We start from the raw sequence: 16,894 nt of genomic DNA, 5'->3' as shown, positions 1-16,894 counted from the left end.
AAAACAAGAATAACGACAGTAAAACAGTTGGGTTAACATATTTTACTGAAATGTAAATATATATGGAAAAGTGAGCCTGTTTTTACCTAAACTTCGCTGTCCTATCACACAAGAGAGGGGAGAAACTTTGAAACAGAAAAGGAAACATTCCTTCTGAAAAGGTAGCTTGTCTTACTTCATGGATAATTCACCTATCAAATCACATTTGGCTCTAAATTAAAAATGAGATATTCCCTAATTCTCCATAGATGCCATTATGAAAAGGCAAACTAGTTTTACTTGCAAAATAATTAAATACTACATTGTCAAGAATAACAATTTGTACAATTTTACTGGCTTTCAAGGTTGCATTAACCTTCAAATGGCTGCTTTTATGGAACATCTCTGAGTCACAAACTTTTACAGAAACAGTATTTTTCTTACAATAGAGGATGTATAGTTAAAAATCATAATGGACAAACTCACCAAATAGTAGCTAGCTGAGTTTGAGAAAGATTTGACTGAAGAAGGGCATTTCTAGCTTGAAAACCTGATTGAGTGGGGGAAAACCAGAAAAAAAAAAAAAAAAAGAAAATTCTTTAGCCTCTTTAAAGTCATGCAAACCTAAATAACTGTATTCCATAAAATACTACTGCTGCTACCCTGGAAGCTTTTAACATCAAAAAGGTTTTACCACGTGCCAGGTGCTGAGCACTCAGTAGTAATCAAAATACAGCCCTTGCCCCAAGGAATTTAAAATCAAGAATTAGTAACTCAAGTGTTCCCCCATGTCCTTTCAGAAAGTCACAATGTATACCACTGACCAACACGAAGGACCAAGTGCTGGCACAGAAAGTACTGGAAGCTGAGCTCTCGGGCCTCCTCGTGCTCCCTATGCACCTCTAAGCACTGCTTTCTTAGCATCTTCAGACTTTCTCATCTCTCTCTGATCTTTCCTCTGTCTCTACTCTCTCTCTTCCAAATGACCTGTAAATGCTGGCATTCCCCAAGGCTCTGTCCTGGGCACTCTGTTCTCTCTGTGTGTTCACATTCATTTCTGTGACTTTAAATAGCACCTAGATAATTTGCAAATGTATGCCCCAGCCCAAATCTCTGCTCTAGGTTTAGACTTCTATATACAACTGGCATTTCACAGGGATCTCAAACCAGATACGTACAAAATGACTCTCTCTCAGTCCCCATTCATAGCCTTCACCCAAACCATTTACCTTCAGCCTTCCCCCCACTCTGGGTGGCATCACTGCCCCTCTAGGGGCTCAAGCCAGAAAGCAAAAAGTCACCCTTGATCCCTTCCTCATGTACACTCACATCCAACATCAAGTTCTACAATTCAACATCACTGCATGTCTGGGTCCTTCCCACCCTAAAAGTCCCAATTTAATGTCACCTTCTCAGAAATACCTTCTCTCTCCACCCTATGATCCAATATATTTCCTGCTTGTTTCCTTCATAGCTTGTATCACAATCTATAATGTAACATTTATCTTCCTGTTTACCTGCTTATTGTCTGTTTCCACTGTCATACTAGGTCCTATGGAGAAAAACCTTGACTGCCTTATTCACTAACATTTTGTACCCAGTACCAGGTACATAAATGCTTAATAAATATTTGCTAAAGTGATGAATACAGTTGTAATCCAAAGTTCTCTAAGGCGCAGTGGGGACTTCTGGGATAGGGTCTGAGAGTAATAACAGCATTCACTGAATGCTTACGATCTGTAATGAACTGTTCCAACTTCCTTTCTCTCCCTCAGCGATCAAAAATATGTTTCTGTAACAGGCTTCCTGACCTGCATTTTCATGCCAGGATAATGGTCACACAGAAATCCCAAGAATCCATTCAGAACAGAAAGTCCCTGTCTGATTCACAGGAGCATTCACTCCTGGTGGGCAAGTGTGTGGATTTCTGACCATGGATAAATCGACATGGCTTCTCTAGGGCAGGTCTCCTAGTCAGTAATGCAGGTGTCCCACCTCCCACTCCCAGGTGATGACTGAGCCATGAATACTGGAAAGTCCGCCCCTCAAGGTTCAGCCTGAGTCGAGAACTACCCACACAACTCTGCACAGAAAAGAGTACGTCCACCAACTTTTCCTCAGCAACAGCTGCCACTACAGAGCCAGCATGAATTCTCTAACCCGCTGTTTCACTGAGCTTTGAACATGAGGTCTGGGTAATCAAAGCTATATATACTACATGGAACAAACACAAATACACCATAAATTATAACATGCAGTTGGATGTTTATATTATATAACTTTAAAATCTTTTTCAGTCTTAAAAAAATCTGGTCATTTAATAGAAATCACATAAGGAAAAAACACTGGAAATAGCTCATACCGTCTCCCAAATAATTAGTCCTCAGTAGATTTCACATACGTGAGATTTGAGGAGGTCTTTGTGTTAAAAGGAGGACTCTTCTAATAAAGAGAAATGGAAGGTTATTTCAAGCCTGAAAAAAAGGTCTAGTAACTAATGTTCAGCTCTTGGTCAAAGACAACTGAAAGTAGATCCCTTGGCATTAGGCAACAGAGCAAACAGGAGGAAGGAAGGAAGGAATGTAAATGGTTAAAAGCCTACAGGTGGAAGGCTTAAATATGTGCAAGGTGTAAATTATACAGAGGGCTATAGAGAGCCAACAGAGTACTCTACTAGGAAAAGCTCACTTCAACGTCTACACTGTTGGTCTACCAATCCTTTGGATATCCTATTTCCTGTGCCTATAATGTTACTCCCTCCTTCTCTACCTGGTGGACTACTCATCCTATAAGATCCAGCTCAGATGTCATCTTTTCTATGAAACTCTCATATCCTCAGCATTGGTTGCTTTCTCATCTATAGTAATCAACAGCACTTTTATTTTTTATTCATTTTTTTAAAGATTTTATGTATTTATTTGAGAGAGAAAGTAAGCAAGCGAGCAGGGGGAAGAGCACAGGGAGAGGGACAAGCAGACTCTGTGCTGAGCATGGAGCCCGACGGGGGGCTCAATCTCATGACCCCAAGATCATGACCTGAGCTGAAATCAAAACTCAGATGCTTAACCAGCTGAGCCATCCAGGCACCCCAATCACAGCACTTTTAAACCACTAATCAAATATTATGATTATGTAACCTATATACTATGGATTCCTCAAAAATATGGACCATATCTTCCCCTCTCTGTGCATTCCAGTGCGTCACAGAGTGCCCACAAGATATGTGACTCAGAAACTATGAGTCAATGAATTAATCTAAATAAATCACAAGAGTTTAGGGGGAAGGGAAGAAGGAGAAGAGGAAGAAAATTAGACCACTGAATGCTACACTCATTGAACAAAGCATAACATGTAAGTCTAGGTCAGTCCCATCCTCATACACCTGGGGCTCATGCTCAGTTTCAAGACATAAGAAACAACTATTTTTTTTTTAAATCTTTCCCTTAACTATGAATATATAGCTTTACTCTTGTATGTTTCAGAATAACATTCTCTGAGAATAAGTCAATACATGAACTTCATACAATGTGCCATATACAAATAAAGTAACATTAGGGGACTAATTCTTCATAGTTGACTTTCCATTGACCTTCACATTCCACCTTTGTTTATACTGTATGTTTTTAGTACATACATAAAGTGTACTAATCTAAAGTGTACTGCTTGATGAGTTTTTACATAGGTATGTACACATGCAACCAACATCCTGATCAAGATACGGAATGTTTGTAGAACCTCAGCAGGTTTGTGCATGGTCCCTTCCCCACAGAGTAATGAGAATATTCTAATTTCTATCACCATCAATCAGGTTTCTGGTTCCTCAGCTTCATATAAATATATTAAATAGTGTGGACCCTTTGGGCCAGGCCTCTTTCATTCAGTACATTATCCATGTTGTTATGTATCAGGAATTTATTCATCTTTTTGCTGTGAAGTGTTGTGTTACAGAAACACACAATATGTTTATTCATTCCCCTGCTGATAGACATTTAGGCTGTTTCTTTTTTGGATATTTTGAATGAAGTTGCTATGAACATTTTTGTACATGTCTTTTTAGTCTACTTTTTATTTTACTTTTTAATGCAAAATATAGGGCCCAAAGTTCAGTTTTTCTAAAAATGGGAATTGTGACTTTTCATGAATCTTAAGTGTGTTGAACAGCATATTTCACAGACTCTAAGATGCCATCAATTATAAGACCCATCATTACTTTATGTAACACTAAGAAAAATTAAAACACGGCCAACAAAACCATGACACAGTGCTGAGACACCACCCTAATTTCAGAGATGTTAAAATGATTTTAAAAAAATGTGACTTAAAAATATAGTATATCTTATTTCAAGTAATTTGATAAAATTACAGAAAAATATAGTTATTATGTACTATTTGATACATATAAAATAGCGAATTTTAAGTTATGATATAAAGACACGCCTGAACCTACCACCCAAACTTAACACTAGATCATTACTAAATGCTTTGAAGCTATGCTCCACAACTTTATCTCCAGGCCTCCTCCCGGACAGGGAACTACCATCCTGAATTTTGTGTGCGCAATTCCTTTGCCCACTTTTTTCCCCTTCAGTTTCTAGTGGCTTTGACATACAGGACCTTAGACACAAGCGCTGTAGGCAGTGCTAAGTGTATAGAAAGGGAGCAGTCTAGCCTAAGGACCGATCACCCCCTACCTTTTATTTTTCTTAAGTTTTTATCACATAGTTATGTAAATATAAAGAAAACATTGCACAGTTTTGCTTGTCCAATCAATTCCAAGGCCTTCTTGCTCCCTTGCCCCACTGCACAATTAAGAGACCCCCATACTCCTATTCCATAGACTACCTTTCAAATTCTCCAAACATACCATGTACTTTTTGCTCTTAAGATTTTTTTCTCTGTCACCCTCAAATGCTATCACCTTTAATCTCTATGTGTCCAAACCCTAATTCTTCCTTTCATGTTGGAGCTGAAACGCTCCCTTCCTATAAGATGTTTTATCTAATCTCTTTAGTATTAGCATCTCCCATTCTATGTTCCCTAAGCACTTTAAAGCTCTATTATTTTAAAATACTTATTTTATTACTCAGTCTAAACTGTAAATTAGTTGCTGAGTGAAAAGAGGGGGGAAAGTTAAAAGATGGGAACTCTACTTGCCTAATACCCTCTATTTACATCCCCTCCACTATCCTTATTAGAAAAGTTTGGATAATGTTCTAGCATGGACTCAAATGTTCTGTAGGGACCTGAGGTCAAGTCTTATGGGCGCATCTAGGTTGGAACATTAAAGGGTAGACAATGCTCACAGAGGTTTTAGTAAGGGTAACTACAGAAAGACCCAATTAGGAAGGGGACCCACAGGGAAAAGCTGAGGCTAAGTCCCAAATACTGGTCCTTGTTATAGGAGATTCTCCTTTCACTGCACTAGAGGGTGAGGCTTAATCTTCTCAAAAAGACACCCAAAACTTGGGTGTCTAGCTATGTGTTCAACTTCACTGTAAGAACTTTGAAGAAATCAACCAAGTTCTATCCATCTTTGAACTCTCACACAACTTAAAATATTTGTATTTATCAAATGCCTGCTAAATTTTTTGGATGTTAAAAATTTAGATGAGCTACAAAGTACAAACTCAAAAGTTCTTCAGTAGAAATTCATATAAAAAACTTTAACTCTCTCACATTCTTAAGCACTGAATGCCACCTACCTGAGAGGTATCCACTCATGCTTTTGTCAAGACTATTAAATTTTTGCCGATATTTTAATCTTGAAGGCTGAGGAACTGCCCACTCTGAGGTCCCGGTCTTGGGCGAGTTCCCTGGTAGTGAAGCAGTTGAGGAAGTTGAGCTATAACAAATTTAAAAATTTTATGTTACTAAATAAAATACATTTAGTTAAACCTTATAAGGCAGAAACTTTAAGAATCATACCTTCTATAGTACGATAGTAAATGCTTTTGTGTTTGATATTTTAAAGATTTAAATAATTTAACCTCATTATTAGGAAAGCAAATACCACATGAAGCACAGAACTACCGTATACCAAGAACCTGCTACGTGTCAGGTTCTGTACTGTGCTAGGGCCTTTACAAATACTATGTCTAATCCCTCTGACAAACTTAAAAGGTATTACTGTCCCTACCTTTTCGATGGGCAAACTATGGCTCAGTGATGTTGTGAAAAACAAGGTCACACATTCAATGAGTATCTAAGCTGGGATACCACTACTCTTCTTCTGGGTTAAAGCTAACACTCTCGGTACATTGCTTTGAAGAGTATTATTATGATTTATATGAGGCATGATGAATGAATACTGAAGCTCTTGTGTTTTCTAAAATTTAAAAGATATTCAAGCAGCAGAATTTGCTCAAGAAAAAATTAATAATATACCATAATTATGAGACTTTTTGAGAAACATATACAAAAAGTACATTATTCTGGACAAAAGCTTGACTGATTAAAAACATAGCAGAACATTTTTAGTTTATGTGAAACATTTTTTCAAGCATTTACTAATTCCAAAAATAAAAATTTATTTTATGTGAGTTATAAGTAATAAATTTACCTTACCCATTTTACATTTGGCCATTATAAAGTAAAACCTGGATAAGCTCAGAGCTTGCAAAAAAAAAAAAAAGTCATTTGTAGACACTCCTTAATGAAAGCATAAAAAGTTGGAGGTTTTAAGCCTTCATACCTACTAGATCCTAAATCAATCAGAGACTGGGCTTTCTGTAAACTAGCACCGCTGCCGAGTCCTCCCATCATGAGACTGTAAGATGACGTATGAGGCAATGCTAAAAAAAACAAAAACAAAAGGAAAGAAAGAAATGAAGAAAGAAAAAGGTTCACACTAAACAATACCACAAAGTATGAAGGAAATCTGTATTTACTGGGACACAAATGTACCAGTTTCTTTCTCTGACAGTTTCTCACTCATTAGCTAGTACTTACTTGAAGAAGAATAAGGAATGGATAAAGGCTGAATGAGGCCAGCGGTTCCATTTGGTAGTGATGATGTGCTAACGGAAGGCACTAGGGGAGCAGGCATCATTAAGGGAGGAAGGGTGGTCCCTGAAGTCGCAGAGGATAAGGGGGTTGTCATAGGTGCAACTGGAGGCAATGAGTGAGGAATGGACAGATTGGGCATGCTTCCCATTCCTAGAGACAAAACAGAACACATTTCTCAGTGCTAGCAATGGACTGTAAAACAAATGCCAGAAAACAAATTGACAGTACAGTGAGCAGATCCACGTGTATAGAGACATACAGGCAAACTAGTCTTCTAGTTAAAAAGTTCACTAAAGCAGCTCTGACTTAGCAGTGAGGGAGGTACACCACTGCTTTTAATATCAACATTCTGATCTGTGTAAACTACGGGAATGCCTTCTAAGGAGTTAAAGATTCTCCTCTAGCATCATGATGAAAGCTAAGCAGGCTTTTCCAATTAAATATTAGTACTCTCAAAGAGAGCATGTATTACCTGATTAAATGTGGGGTTTTGTGTAAGGATGGATAATAATAAATATAGTGCTGTTGAGTTACTCAACACACACACACATTCCCCCAAAGTCCCCACCCGCCAAAAAAGGATATTCCAGTTACTAGATCCGTTAGGAGATCCACTTATGCATAGGTATTATTTGTAAGAAGAAAGTATGCCACATATTTCACTTCTCTTATAAGTAACACATCCACGGATTTAACAACAATTCTTTAAAAATAATAAAATGATGACTTTTATTCATTGACTAACTGCAGATTACTAGGTACACTATGGTCACAAAATGATCTAGTATTTATCTCTAGAGCTCACTGCACTAGTCAAAGAATTTAGTATTTTAAGATCTAACATCTGGAATGAAAGAACATGCTTCAGATTCACAGAGATACCTAATTGAATGTTCCATTCCAATGAATGCTTATATATAATTAATAAGAAATTGGCTAATCAAAATTAACAGAAAAACGATTCTCTCTGATGAATATGTAAATTAATGAGCACAAAGTCTGCAACTTTTAGCCCTAAATTTAGCTGGGTAATTAACCTTTAAATTAGAAAAATTTCTACTTAGGAATAATTTTAAATTACCTCCCAACTTAAACCATTTCAAGTGAGTTTAAAATTGTTCACATTTTTTCTGTTACTCATACAGAGTAGAGAGGAAACTAAGAATAGTATTTAAGATCAGCTCTACTAGGGGGGTCATATAATTTATCATCCAACTGGGAATTGTGAAAGGGAACACTAACCAGACTTGAGGCCAGGACAACAGGCATAAATCAGAACTGTCCCTGGAAAACTGGGACACAAGGACACCCCTGCCATGACAGCGAGTTTAACATCTTATCTCAGACATGTAAACTAACTTGGAGTCTGAGGATTATTGTTTTATGCTAACAAACCCTTTTCTAATCCCAAAATATTATGTATAGGAATCAAGTTTAACTATCAAATGCAGTCAATTCAACTAATAAATACATACCAAAACGAGCAGAAATTAATGGAGAGAACATGGGAGGTTGTTTCATAATAGGAGGGAGGACCACGGGTAACTGCTGGCCCTGCAGCTTTAGTTTGATGAGTTTCATCGCTATGGAGAACTCTTGCTGATCCATCTTCCCATCCTTGTTCAGATCTGATAAAGCCCTAAAAGGATCATGAGGTGGGTAGATTGGTATGTAGGGTTAGCATTATTTTTGAGGATGATAAAATAGAAACAGTGACATAGCATTCACACACAGATCATCACTTAATAACCACATATATAAGATTAAGCAAATAAAATCCAAAAACCTAAAACCTGTACATTAAGAAATATTGACCAAAGATAGCATCAAACGAAATACTACTGCCAGTGTACATAGCATCCATGTAGAGAGAATCTATGAGACCTTCGGGATGAATTCCACCAGTACGGACAGAAAGAAATTATACAAGAGTATAATCATTCTATACTTAATTTATTAATTTGCTCAAATATTTATTGAAAGCTTGCTATGTGTCCAGTACTCCACCAGGCATGGGAATATTCCAAGTGGAAAGAAAGATGGGGTAGGGGTTGATATTTATTGTAAATGCATTAAAAAGCAAAATCCTAGGGGTGCCTGGGTGGCTCAGTCAGTTGGGCATCTGCCTTTGGCTCAGGTCATGATCCCACGGTCCTGTGATCGAGCCCCGTATGGGGCTCCCTGCTCAGTGGGGAACCTGCTTCTCCCTCTTCTGCTCTCCCTGCTTGTGCTCTTTCCTCTCTCTCACTTTCTCTCTCTGTCAAATAAATAAATAAAATCTTTTTAAAAATTGAAAAAAAAAAAAACCCTAGCTAATATAAAGAACAATTTTGTTTAAGGTAGGAGCAGGAAAAGGGAGGGCTAATTTTGGGTTTATAGATGATGAAAGAAATGAAATAACTACAAAGTAACAGAAAGAATATTTTGAGAGTCTACCAAATTATAAACGAATGTTTTTCAATGGCAATGTATACATCTTACCTTAAAAATTCTAAGGACATTAAAAATTTGTCCAATAGAGGGGCGCCTGGGTGGCTCAGTCGGTTAAGCATCTGCCTTCAGCTCAGGTCATGATCCCAGGGTCCTGGGATCAAGCCCCGCTTCGGGCTCCGTGCTCAGTGGGGAGTCTGCTTTTCCCTCTGCTCCTCCCCACCCTGCACTCACGCTTGCTCTCTCAAATAAATAAAATCTTTAAAAAAAAATTTGTCCAATAGAACAAAACCCCAATTATTTTCAGTCATTTACTCAATAAAATTTTCAATAAACAACAACAGCAGACTCTGAGTAAAAACATCTTTATATTAACACTGTATCAAAAACAAAATAAAACCAAACCAGAAATTTAAATTCATCTACGAGAGAGAGAACACTTTACCATATTTCAGCTAAAACAGGAGCCGGCAGGCCTGACTGTAAGAAAAAGGTACGTGCTTGATCACCTGAAGGTAATAAAAACAAAAATCAAGTAGCACATTAGTAAATGGAATTCCTCCAGTGCCTCTGAATAATAATAACGGACAATACTGACAATGTTATTGCTTTATTGTCATTTTTATTGCAGTCACTAAAGAATAAATTAAACAGAAACACACACATAAAATTATTTACATTACATTAATAAGATTTAGGTTTTAAAACAAAAAAGCCACAAATGAAGTTACAGGCATTAATCAATGATGAAAGATTAGTCATCTTAGCTTTTTCATAATAACTGGGGTATTACTTGATAGTATTTCCATTTAATAAAATTCATAATTTAAAACACTAGTCCCTAGAAGAGTTCTAAATAAAAAAATAGGTGTTGGGAAAGACAGTCCCCCAGTGGGTCTCTCACAATCCTCTATGTCCTGCTGTGTGTGCCAAGAATGCAAGACCCTAACTACTCTTCACCTGGGTTGTTTCTCAGGTTGGGTTTGCAGTGAGCAATCTTGAGGCATGATGAGGTAATGTTTCCCCTGGGGCCAAAAAACAAGCCTACTTGCTAAAAATGGTGGGTTCCCTCAGGCTCAGTGTTCCTGCCCTATAACACAACTGCTGCATTTTTAACATCCTTTTGGGCTCTCTGCAATACCCTGTGGGACTTAGGGGACAGAGAGGCTATAGGAACATGCTGATGCTCATGCTGCTAGCTGTGCCATTTGTAACAAAGGCCTCTGTCTCAGACTCAGGAACCCTGGGTCTTGTGCCGCATCCATGAGACAGTAACAGACTACATTATTAACTTGTAAGTAGGGTAATCAAATCCCAGTCCTGATACCAGGAAAGGTAGCTATTATTATAGAAGTACAAATAACATTAAGCTGTCACGGCTAAGAGCATGGATTCCAAAATCAGACTGAAAGGTTTCAAAGCACAGATGAACACTAACAATCTGTAAATACAGACAATAGTAGCTACTTTACAAGGTTGTTGCTAGAGTACATGAGGTGATGCACTGAGGTACAGCACCTGAAATACAGCACAGATCTGGTAAATATTAGTCATTACAATTACTATTACTGTAAATAAAGCACTCAGCTGCTTTGGCACAGAAAAAAGTTTAATCTACACAAAAAAATTTGAAATACACACCTATATTAATCCTCTTTAGGCTATGGAGGCCATCTTCCAAAACAAGGGCTAGTGCCAACAACCAACGCTTGGCATCACCTCTCAAAAACAGAGGACTAGCATTATAAAAACAGAGTATAGAAAAAACCTTCTAGATTATTTTCAAGGAAATGGGCCTGATACACACTTCTTCTAGACTTAGCAATACTGATTGTTATACAGGGAACAGGCATAACGTATTAGGAGCACATTAATAAATTTGGTTGGAAAAAAGTCTCAATTACCTTAAGAAATAAATTGAAAATGTTCTAGAAACAATGTTAAAGTGGGAACCTGGACAATTACACTGAAATTCTTGGTTATCATTTAGGATTAAGAAAAGATCTTCCATAAGCCAAATCCAAAACAACAAATTAAGACAGTTGCAGGTAAATTAAGAAAGCCACTATTTTTTTTAATGCATGAATTCTGATTGATAGGAATTTTATCACTTAGTAATACAAAATTGATGGTAACTGAATTAAAACTAATTCTAAGACATTACATGAAAAGGAACAGAACTCATAAATAAAATATAAATACAAAAAAATATATAAATACAAACCTGTTATGTAACCTCCTGAGGGTTTGAGGTTATCAAACTGCTTGTCATGCTTAGTCCGTTCTTCAGAGGTAATAGCCCACATGTTTGGCCCTCCTAAACCAGAAGTGAAAAACAAAGAAATTATAGTATATATATATATGAGAATGCTCCAAATAATTCTAAAATGTAAATATGAATCACAGGTGTCCAGTTAGTGACAGTACTCTATCCCTGCGTGACACAAACAGCAAGGCTCTATCATGACCATATATACATATATATATAGCACAGCCCTGAGGTTCTTCATTCATTCACCCCATTAACATCTATAGAACAATTACTGTATACTTCTCACTAGAAATAGGCAAAAAGCTAAATTCTGGAAATAAAAAGATGAATAAAATATTATTCCCCTCCTCTCTGCACATTCAACATAGCTAATAACCATCTACACACTTCACTTCTGACTACCTTTTCCGTTTACTCAACTTCCACCAATAAGAAACAAGATATGTTTAGATAAATTCATACATGTTTGCTGTTTATGGTATAAAAATCTGCCTTACAGAGGTGTTTCCAGGAATGCCTATCATTGAAAAGTAGGTACCCACTGTAATTTGAAACACTAAGATGGATCTGATTTAACAAATATTTCTTAGCCCTAAGTGAATGGATTTTAAAAAATCTATAAACATCTTCTTTTAAAGACAAGTTTTAAGATTAGAGTTAAAAATACAGAAACAGATGTACTGAAGAACTAAGTTCCTAAAACAGCTAAACCTACACACACTTTCTAAGTAAATATCACACACACAGTAAACACCTACTTGGTTTATCAGTTTATTATAAAGTAAACAAATTGACCTGTCACGACTCTTGTGAGTAGGAGTGTGGGTATCAGACTGCTTTACTACCGTATGAATCTGGAAAACTGATGACAACAGAAAAACAATGACAACAACAAAGGATGACAAAGAAGGAAGCAGCTCACTTTCACTGAGCCCCGACTCTATGTCAGGGACTTTTATGCAGTAACTCACTACTCCCACCGCTGCCTTGTACATTAGGTACTACTATTATCCCCATGACACAGGTGAGGAAACGAAAACCCATGGTGCTAAAGTTACTTGCTCAAGGTCACACAACTAATAAGTGGCAGAACTGAGCTCAGAACCCAGGTAGCCTGAACTCTGTGTTACACTGTCTCTCAATATTTATGGATAAGATGCTCATGTTCTCTGTACCTTAGCTGCCACCTCCGAAAATTAGGAAGATTATCTAAGTTTACAGGGTTGTTGTAAAGACCGTATGTTATAGGTAATGTAATCTACTCTAAAAATAACACTAAATATAATTCTTCATCTATTAGATCGGTAAGATAACAACAGCTAGCATTTAATGAAACTTGCCATGTGGTAGGTACTTCTCTAAGAGCTTTACTGTTTCTAAAAGTCTCGCAAGAATTCTATGAGGTTACTATTACTACTATCCCTAGAAAACAAGAGACATGGGAAGAGTAATTTGCCCAAGGTATCAAAGTTGGTACATGTAGAAGACAGGATGAGAATTCAGACTTGATTAAGAATCTTAAACTATCTCCCCTGACAATAATTAAAAAGAAATAAACCCACAAATATGTTGTCACTTGATTTCCACAAAGACATCAAGATAATTGAATGGGAAAAGGATAGCCCTTCACTGAACCAGGCTGAAAGAACAGAACATCCACATGAGCAACAATAACAACAACAACAAGCCAAACCATCTCTACCCTGCACCATATACAAAAAATTAACTCCAAATGGATTATAGAGTCAAACACAGGAACCAAACTGTGAAACTTCTTGTGAAGAAAGCAAACAAGAAAATCTTTGTGACTTTGGATTAGGAAATGATATTAGGACACAAACAACACAAATGATTAAAACTTTTTGATAAGTTGGACTTTTACCTTTCTTAAAGACACTCTTAAGAAAGTAAAAAGAAAATGGGGCACCTGGGTGTCTCAGTCGGTTAAGCGTCCGACTTGTGATTTCAGCTCAGGCCATGATCTCATGGGTCATGAAATCAAGCCCCATGTCCAGCTCTGCACTCAGCAGGGAGTCTGCCTGAGAGTCTCTCCCTCCGCCCCTCCCCCCACTCATGCTTGTGCGTACATGAGCTTGCTCTCTCTCTAAAATAAATCTAAAAAAAAATAAAATAAAAAGATAAGCTACAGACTGGGAGAAAATATTTGCAAAACATAATAAAGGACATGCATCCAGCATATACAAAGAACTATTCAACTCATTAATACAATCCCTGCTCCTCCCCATCCAAAAAATGGGCAAAAGATTTGAACTATATTAAAGATATACAGATGGCAAATAAGCATGTAACAAGATGTTCAATGTCACTGATCAGCCGGGAAATGCGTACTATTATTATTTTTTAAAGGTTTAATTTATGCGAGAGAGAGAGAGAGAGAGAGAGAGAGAGAGAGAGAGAGAGAGAGAAGCACAAGCAGGGGGAGGGCAGAGGGAGAAGTAGGCTTCTTGCTCAGCAGGGAGCCTGACTGGGGTGGGGGCGCAGAGGGCTTGATCCCAGTATCCTAGGATCACGACCTGAGCCAAAGGCAGATGCTTAACCTACTGAGCCACTCAGGCACCCCGGGAAATGCATATTAAAACTACAGTAACATATCATTCCATGCCCATAGAATGTCTGAAGTTTTTTTTTTTAAACTGCTGGCAAGGATGCTGAGCAACTCAAACTCTCACATACAGCCGGTGGGGAAGGAAACTGAGACATTTTAGAAAAAAGAGTCTGGCTTCTTATGAAGTTAAATATGCATTTCCCATACAACCCAGCAATAAACTCCTGGGTAGGGGCATCTGGGTAGCTCGGTAGGTTAAGCAACTGCCTTCAGCTCAGGTCATGATCCCAGGGTCCTGGGATCGAACTCTGTGTGGGCTCCCTGCTCAGCAGGGAGGCTGCTTCTCCCTCTCCCACTCCCCCTGCTTGTGACCTCTCTGTCAAATAAGTAAATAAAATCTTTTAAAAAAACAAAAACAAAAACAACTCCTAGGTATTTACCTAAGAGAAATGAAGACTTTTTCCAGATAAAAATATGTCCTCTGATGATTACAGCAGCTTTAGACATTTGGTTTAGACACCAAAGCCTGGAAATAACCTAGATGTTTTCTATAGATGAATGGATAAACAAGTTGTGGTACACATTTATATAATGGAATTCTACTCAGCAATGAAAAAGAAAGATATATACAATGTCATGGATGAACTGCAAAAGCATTTTGCTAGGTGAAAGGAGTCAGACACAAATAGCTATGTATTGTGTATTTTACTTATATGACATTCTGGAAAAAGCAAAACTGTAGGGACAGAAATCTGATCAGTGGTTGCCAGTGGCTAAGGGCGGGGTATAGGGGAATGAGGGAACCTTCTGGGTGATGGAAATGTTCCATATCCTGATTTATAGGACTGTATACATTTGTTAAAACCCACTGAACTATATACTTATAATTATACCCCAATAAACCCAACTTAAAAATAAAATAAAAATATAGCATCTAATACAGGCCAGCCACATGGAGGCTGTTCAATAAATTAGTTTCCTTACTCAACCCAATCCCAGGGAACGATATAATTGAGAAGTCAGAGCATTAAAATCTTTCTCAGGCTCTTCCCCTTCTGGTAAAGGTACCCTTGCCAGAAAATACTGAGAGCGAGACTTTTTAGTTAGAAACCTTGAGACTATTTAAAGTCTGGAGAGTCTGGTTAGGAAGGCGTGAGCTGCTCTAACACACATCCAGGGAGTGTATATCCCCAGGGAGTGGCAAACTGCTTCCTAAGACTGCAGAGGGCTCCGTGGCATCAGAAGGACAACGCTTTCTGATGTCCCACTGTCACCTCACTTTTGCTTGGCTACCGGTCTTCACAATGGCCAACTCAACTATCTGATAAGGTTTCTTGTTTAGTTCCAACAACCTTGACACCTTCATATACATTCAGTCAAAAAACATTTTGGGGCATCATTGTGTACAAAGACTAGAGGTACAAGGATGAATAAAATGAATGCTTTAAAGGTATTCACACACTCCTTTAGCCGAGAATCACACACAACAATCATGATTTAATATTATCATGATTAATGTCACTTAACAGAATAAAAATGTCTAAAGCATTACAACAAGGAATAAGTTTTAAGTAGTATTTGAATAATCTTTAAATCCGAACACTTCAAAAAAATGACCATATTAAAACATAAGATGTTAATGCACTAAGAATTTTATACAAAGTTACACAGAAATAAGAAAACTAGGAAATATATGTACTTCAAAAACAATTTTAAAATAGTTGATCTGGGGCACCTGGGTGACTCGGTTAGGTGTCTGACTCATGATTTTGGCTCAGGTCATCTCAGGGTTGTGAGATTAAGCCCTGCATTGCGCTGGGTGCGGAGTCTGCTTGAGATTCTCCCTTTACCTCTCCCTCTGTCCCCGCCCCCCGCCCTCCCGTGCCACCCACCCAATCAATCAATCAATCAATAAAATCTTTTAAAAAATAGTTGATCCAATTCTGGCTTTCTTAGAATATATACTTACAGAACCTTTCTAAAAGTCAACAGTTTATTATTTTGAACTTCCAGGAAAGCATTTCCCAACTTTTCTCTGTATTTATTTGTAAGCCTTACAGAAAGTCAGGAAAACCTAAGTTCTGGGGTTGATGTTTAATATTTCCTTGAAAAGCTAACAACCTTTTACATTGTCTGATTACTTTAGAAACGTATTAAAATTCTTCCCCCACTCATCACTAAATTAAGAATATGGTATTTTCGTAAAGATTTCTGTTGCTTATTCTCATCCTCTCACCTACTGGCTCTGTCAAAAACGTTCTTATGGTCTATGTAGAAGGAAAAATAGACATTTACAGAACATCCACTATATACTAAATCCCATGCAGTACATAGTGTCATCTCTGTTTTACATACATAGACATACATACATATACATATGTATATACACATATGTGTACACACACACACACAAGTTCCACAAGGTTAAGTCAATACAGCTGAGTAGTAGCACAGCAGTATTTTAACACACAGTTCTGACGGTACATGATTCAAACATGTTCAATCTTGCTCATATGCTGTGAAATTAACTGAAGACTATTTCTGGTCCAGTTCAAAATAATAGTCAAATGATATATGTCTACCCAGTACAAATTTAAATCTCTAAAACACAACTAGAATACTGGTCTAGACAGAACTAAAGC

The 16,894-nt window shown here is 37.5% G+C and overlaps 1 protein-coding gene across 12 annotated transcripts in view; it reads right to left on the bottom strand.

Annotated features, from left to right (window-relative positions):
• Window positions 1-16,894, bottom strand: part of ITSN2 (intersectin 2) — a 133,243-nt gene that overhangs the window by 86,873 nt on the left and 29,476 nt on the right. For all 12 annotated transcript variants that reach the window (XM_087863815.1, XM_087863823.1, XM_087863822.1 and 9 more), the window contains 7 exons: window positions 11,639-11,731; window positions 9,860-9,923; window positions 8,460-8,623; window positions 6,928-7,134; window positions 6,671-6,770; window positions 5,682-5,821; window positions 466-529 (listed from right to left, as the gene is read on the bottom strand). In XM_087863815.1, the coding sequence (XP_087719941.1) occupies window positions 466-529; window positions 5,682-5,821; window positions 6,671-6,770; window positions 6,928-7,134; window positions 8,460-8,623; window positions 9,860-9,923; window positions 11,639-11,731 (832 nt within the window). The remainder of the gene's footprint in view (window positions 1-465; window positions 530-5,681; window positions 5,822-6,670; window positions 6,771-6,927; window positions 7,135-8,459; window positions 8,624-9,859; window positions 9,924-11,638; window positions 11,732-16,894) is intronic.

The sequence above is a fragment of the Ursus americanus genome, chromosome 7 (genome assembly GCF_024610735.1).
Source record: "Ursus americanus isolate L20-20 chromosome 7, mUrsAme1.1.p, whole genome shotgun sequence".
NCBI classification, from domain to species: domain Eukaryota; kingdom Metazoa; phylum Chordata; class Mammalia; order Carnivora; family Ursidae; genus Ursus; species Ursus americanus.
Note: the sequence above shows the minus strand (reverse complement) of the source record. Positions and strands in the feature narration are given on the sequence as shown.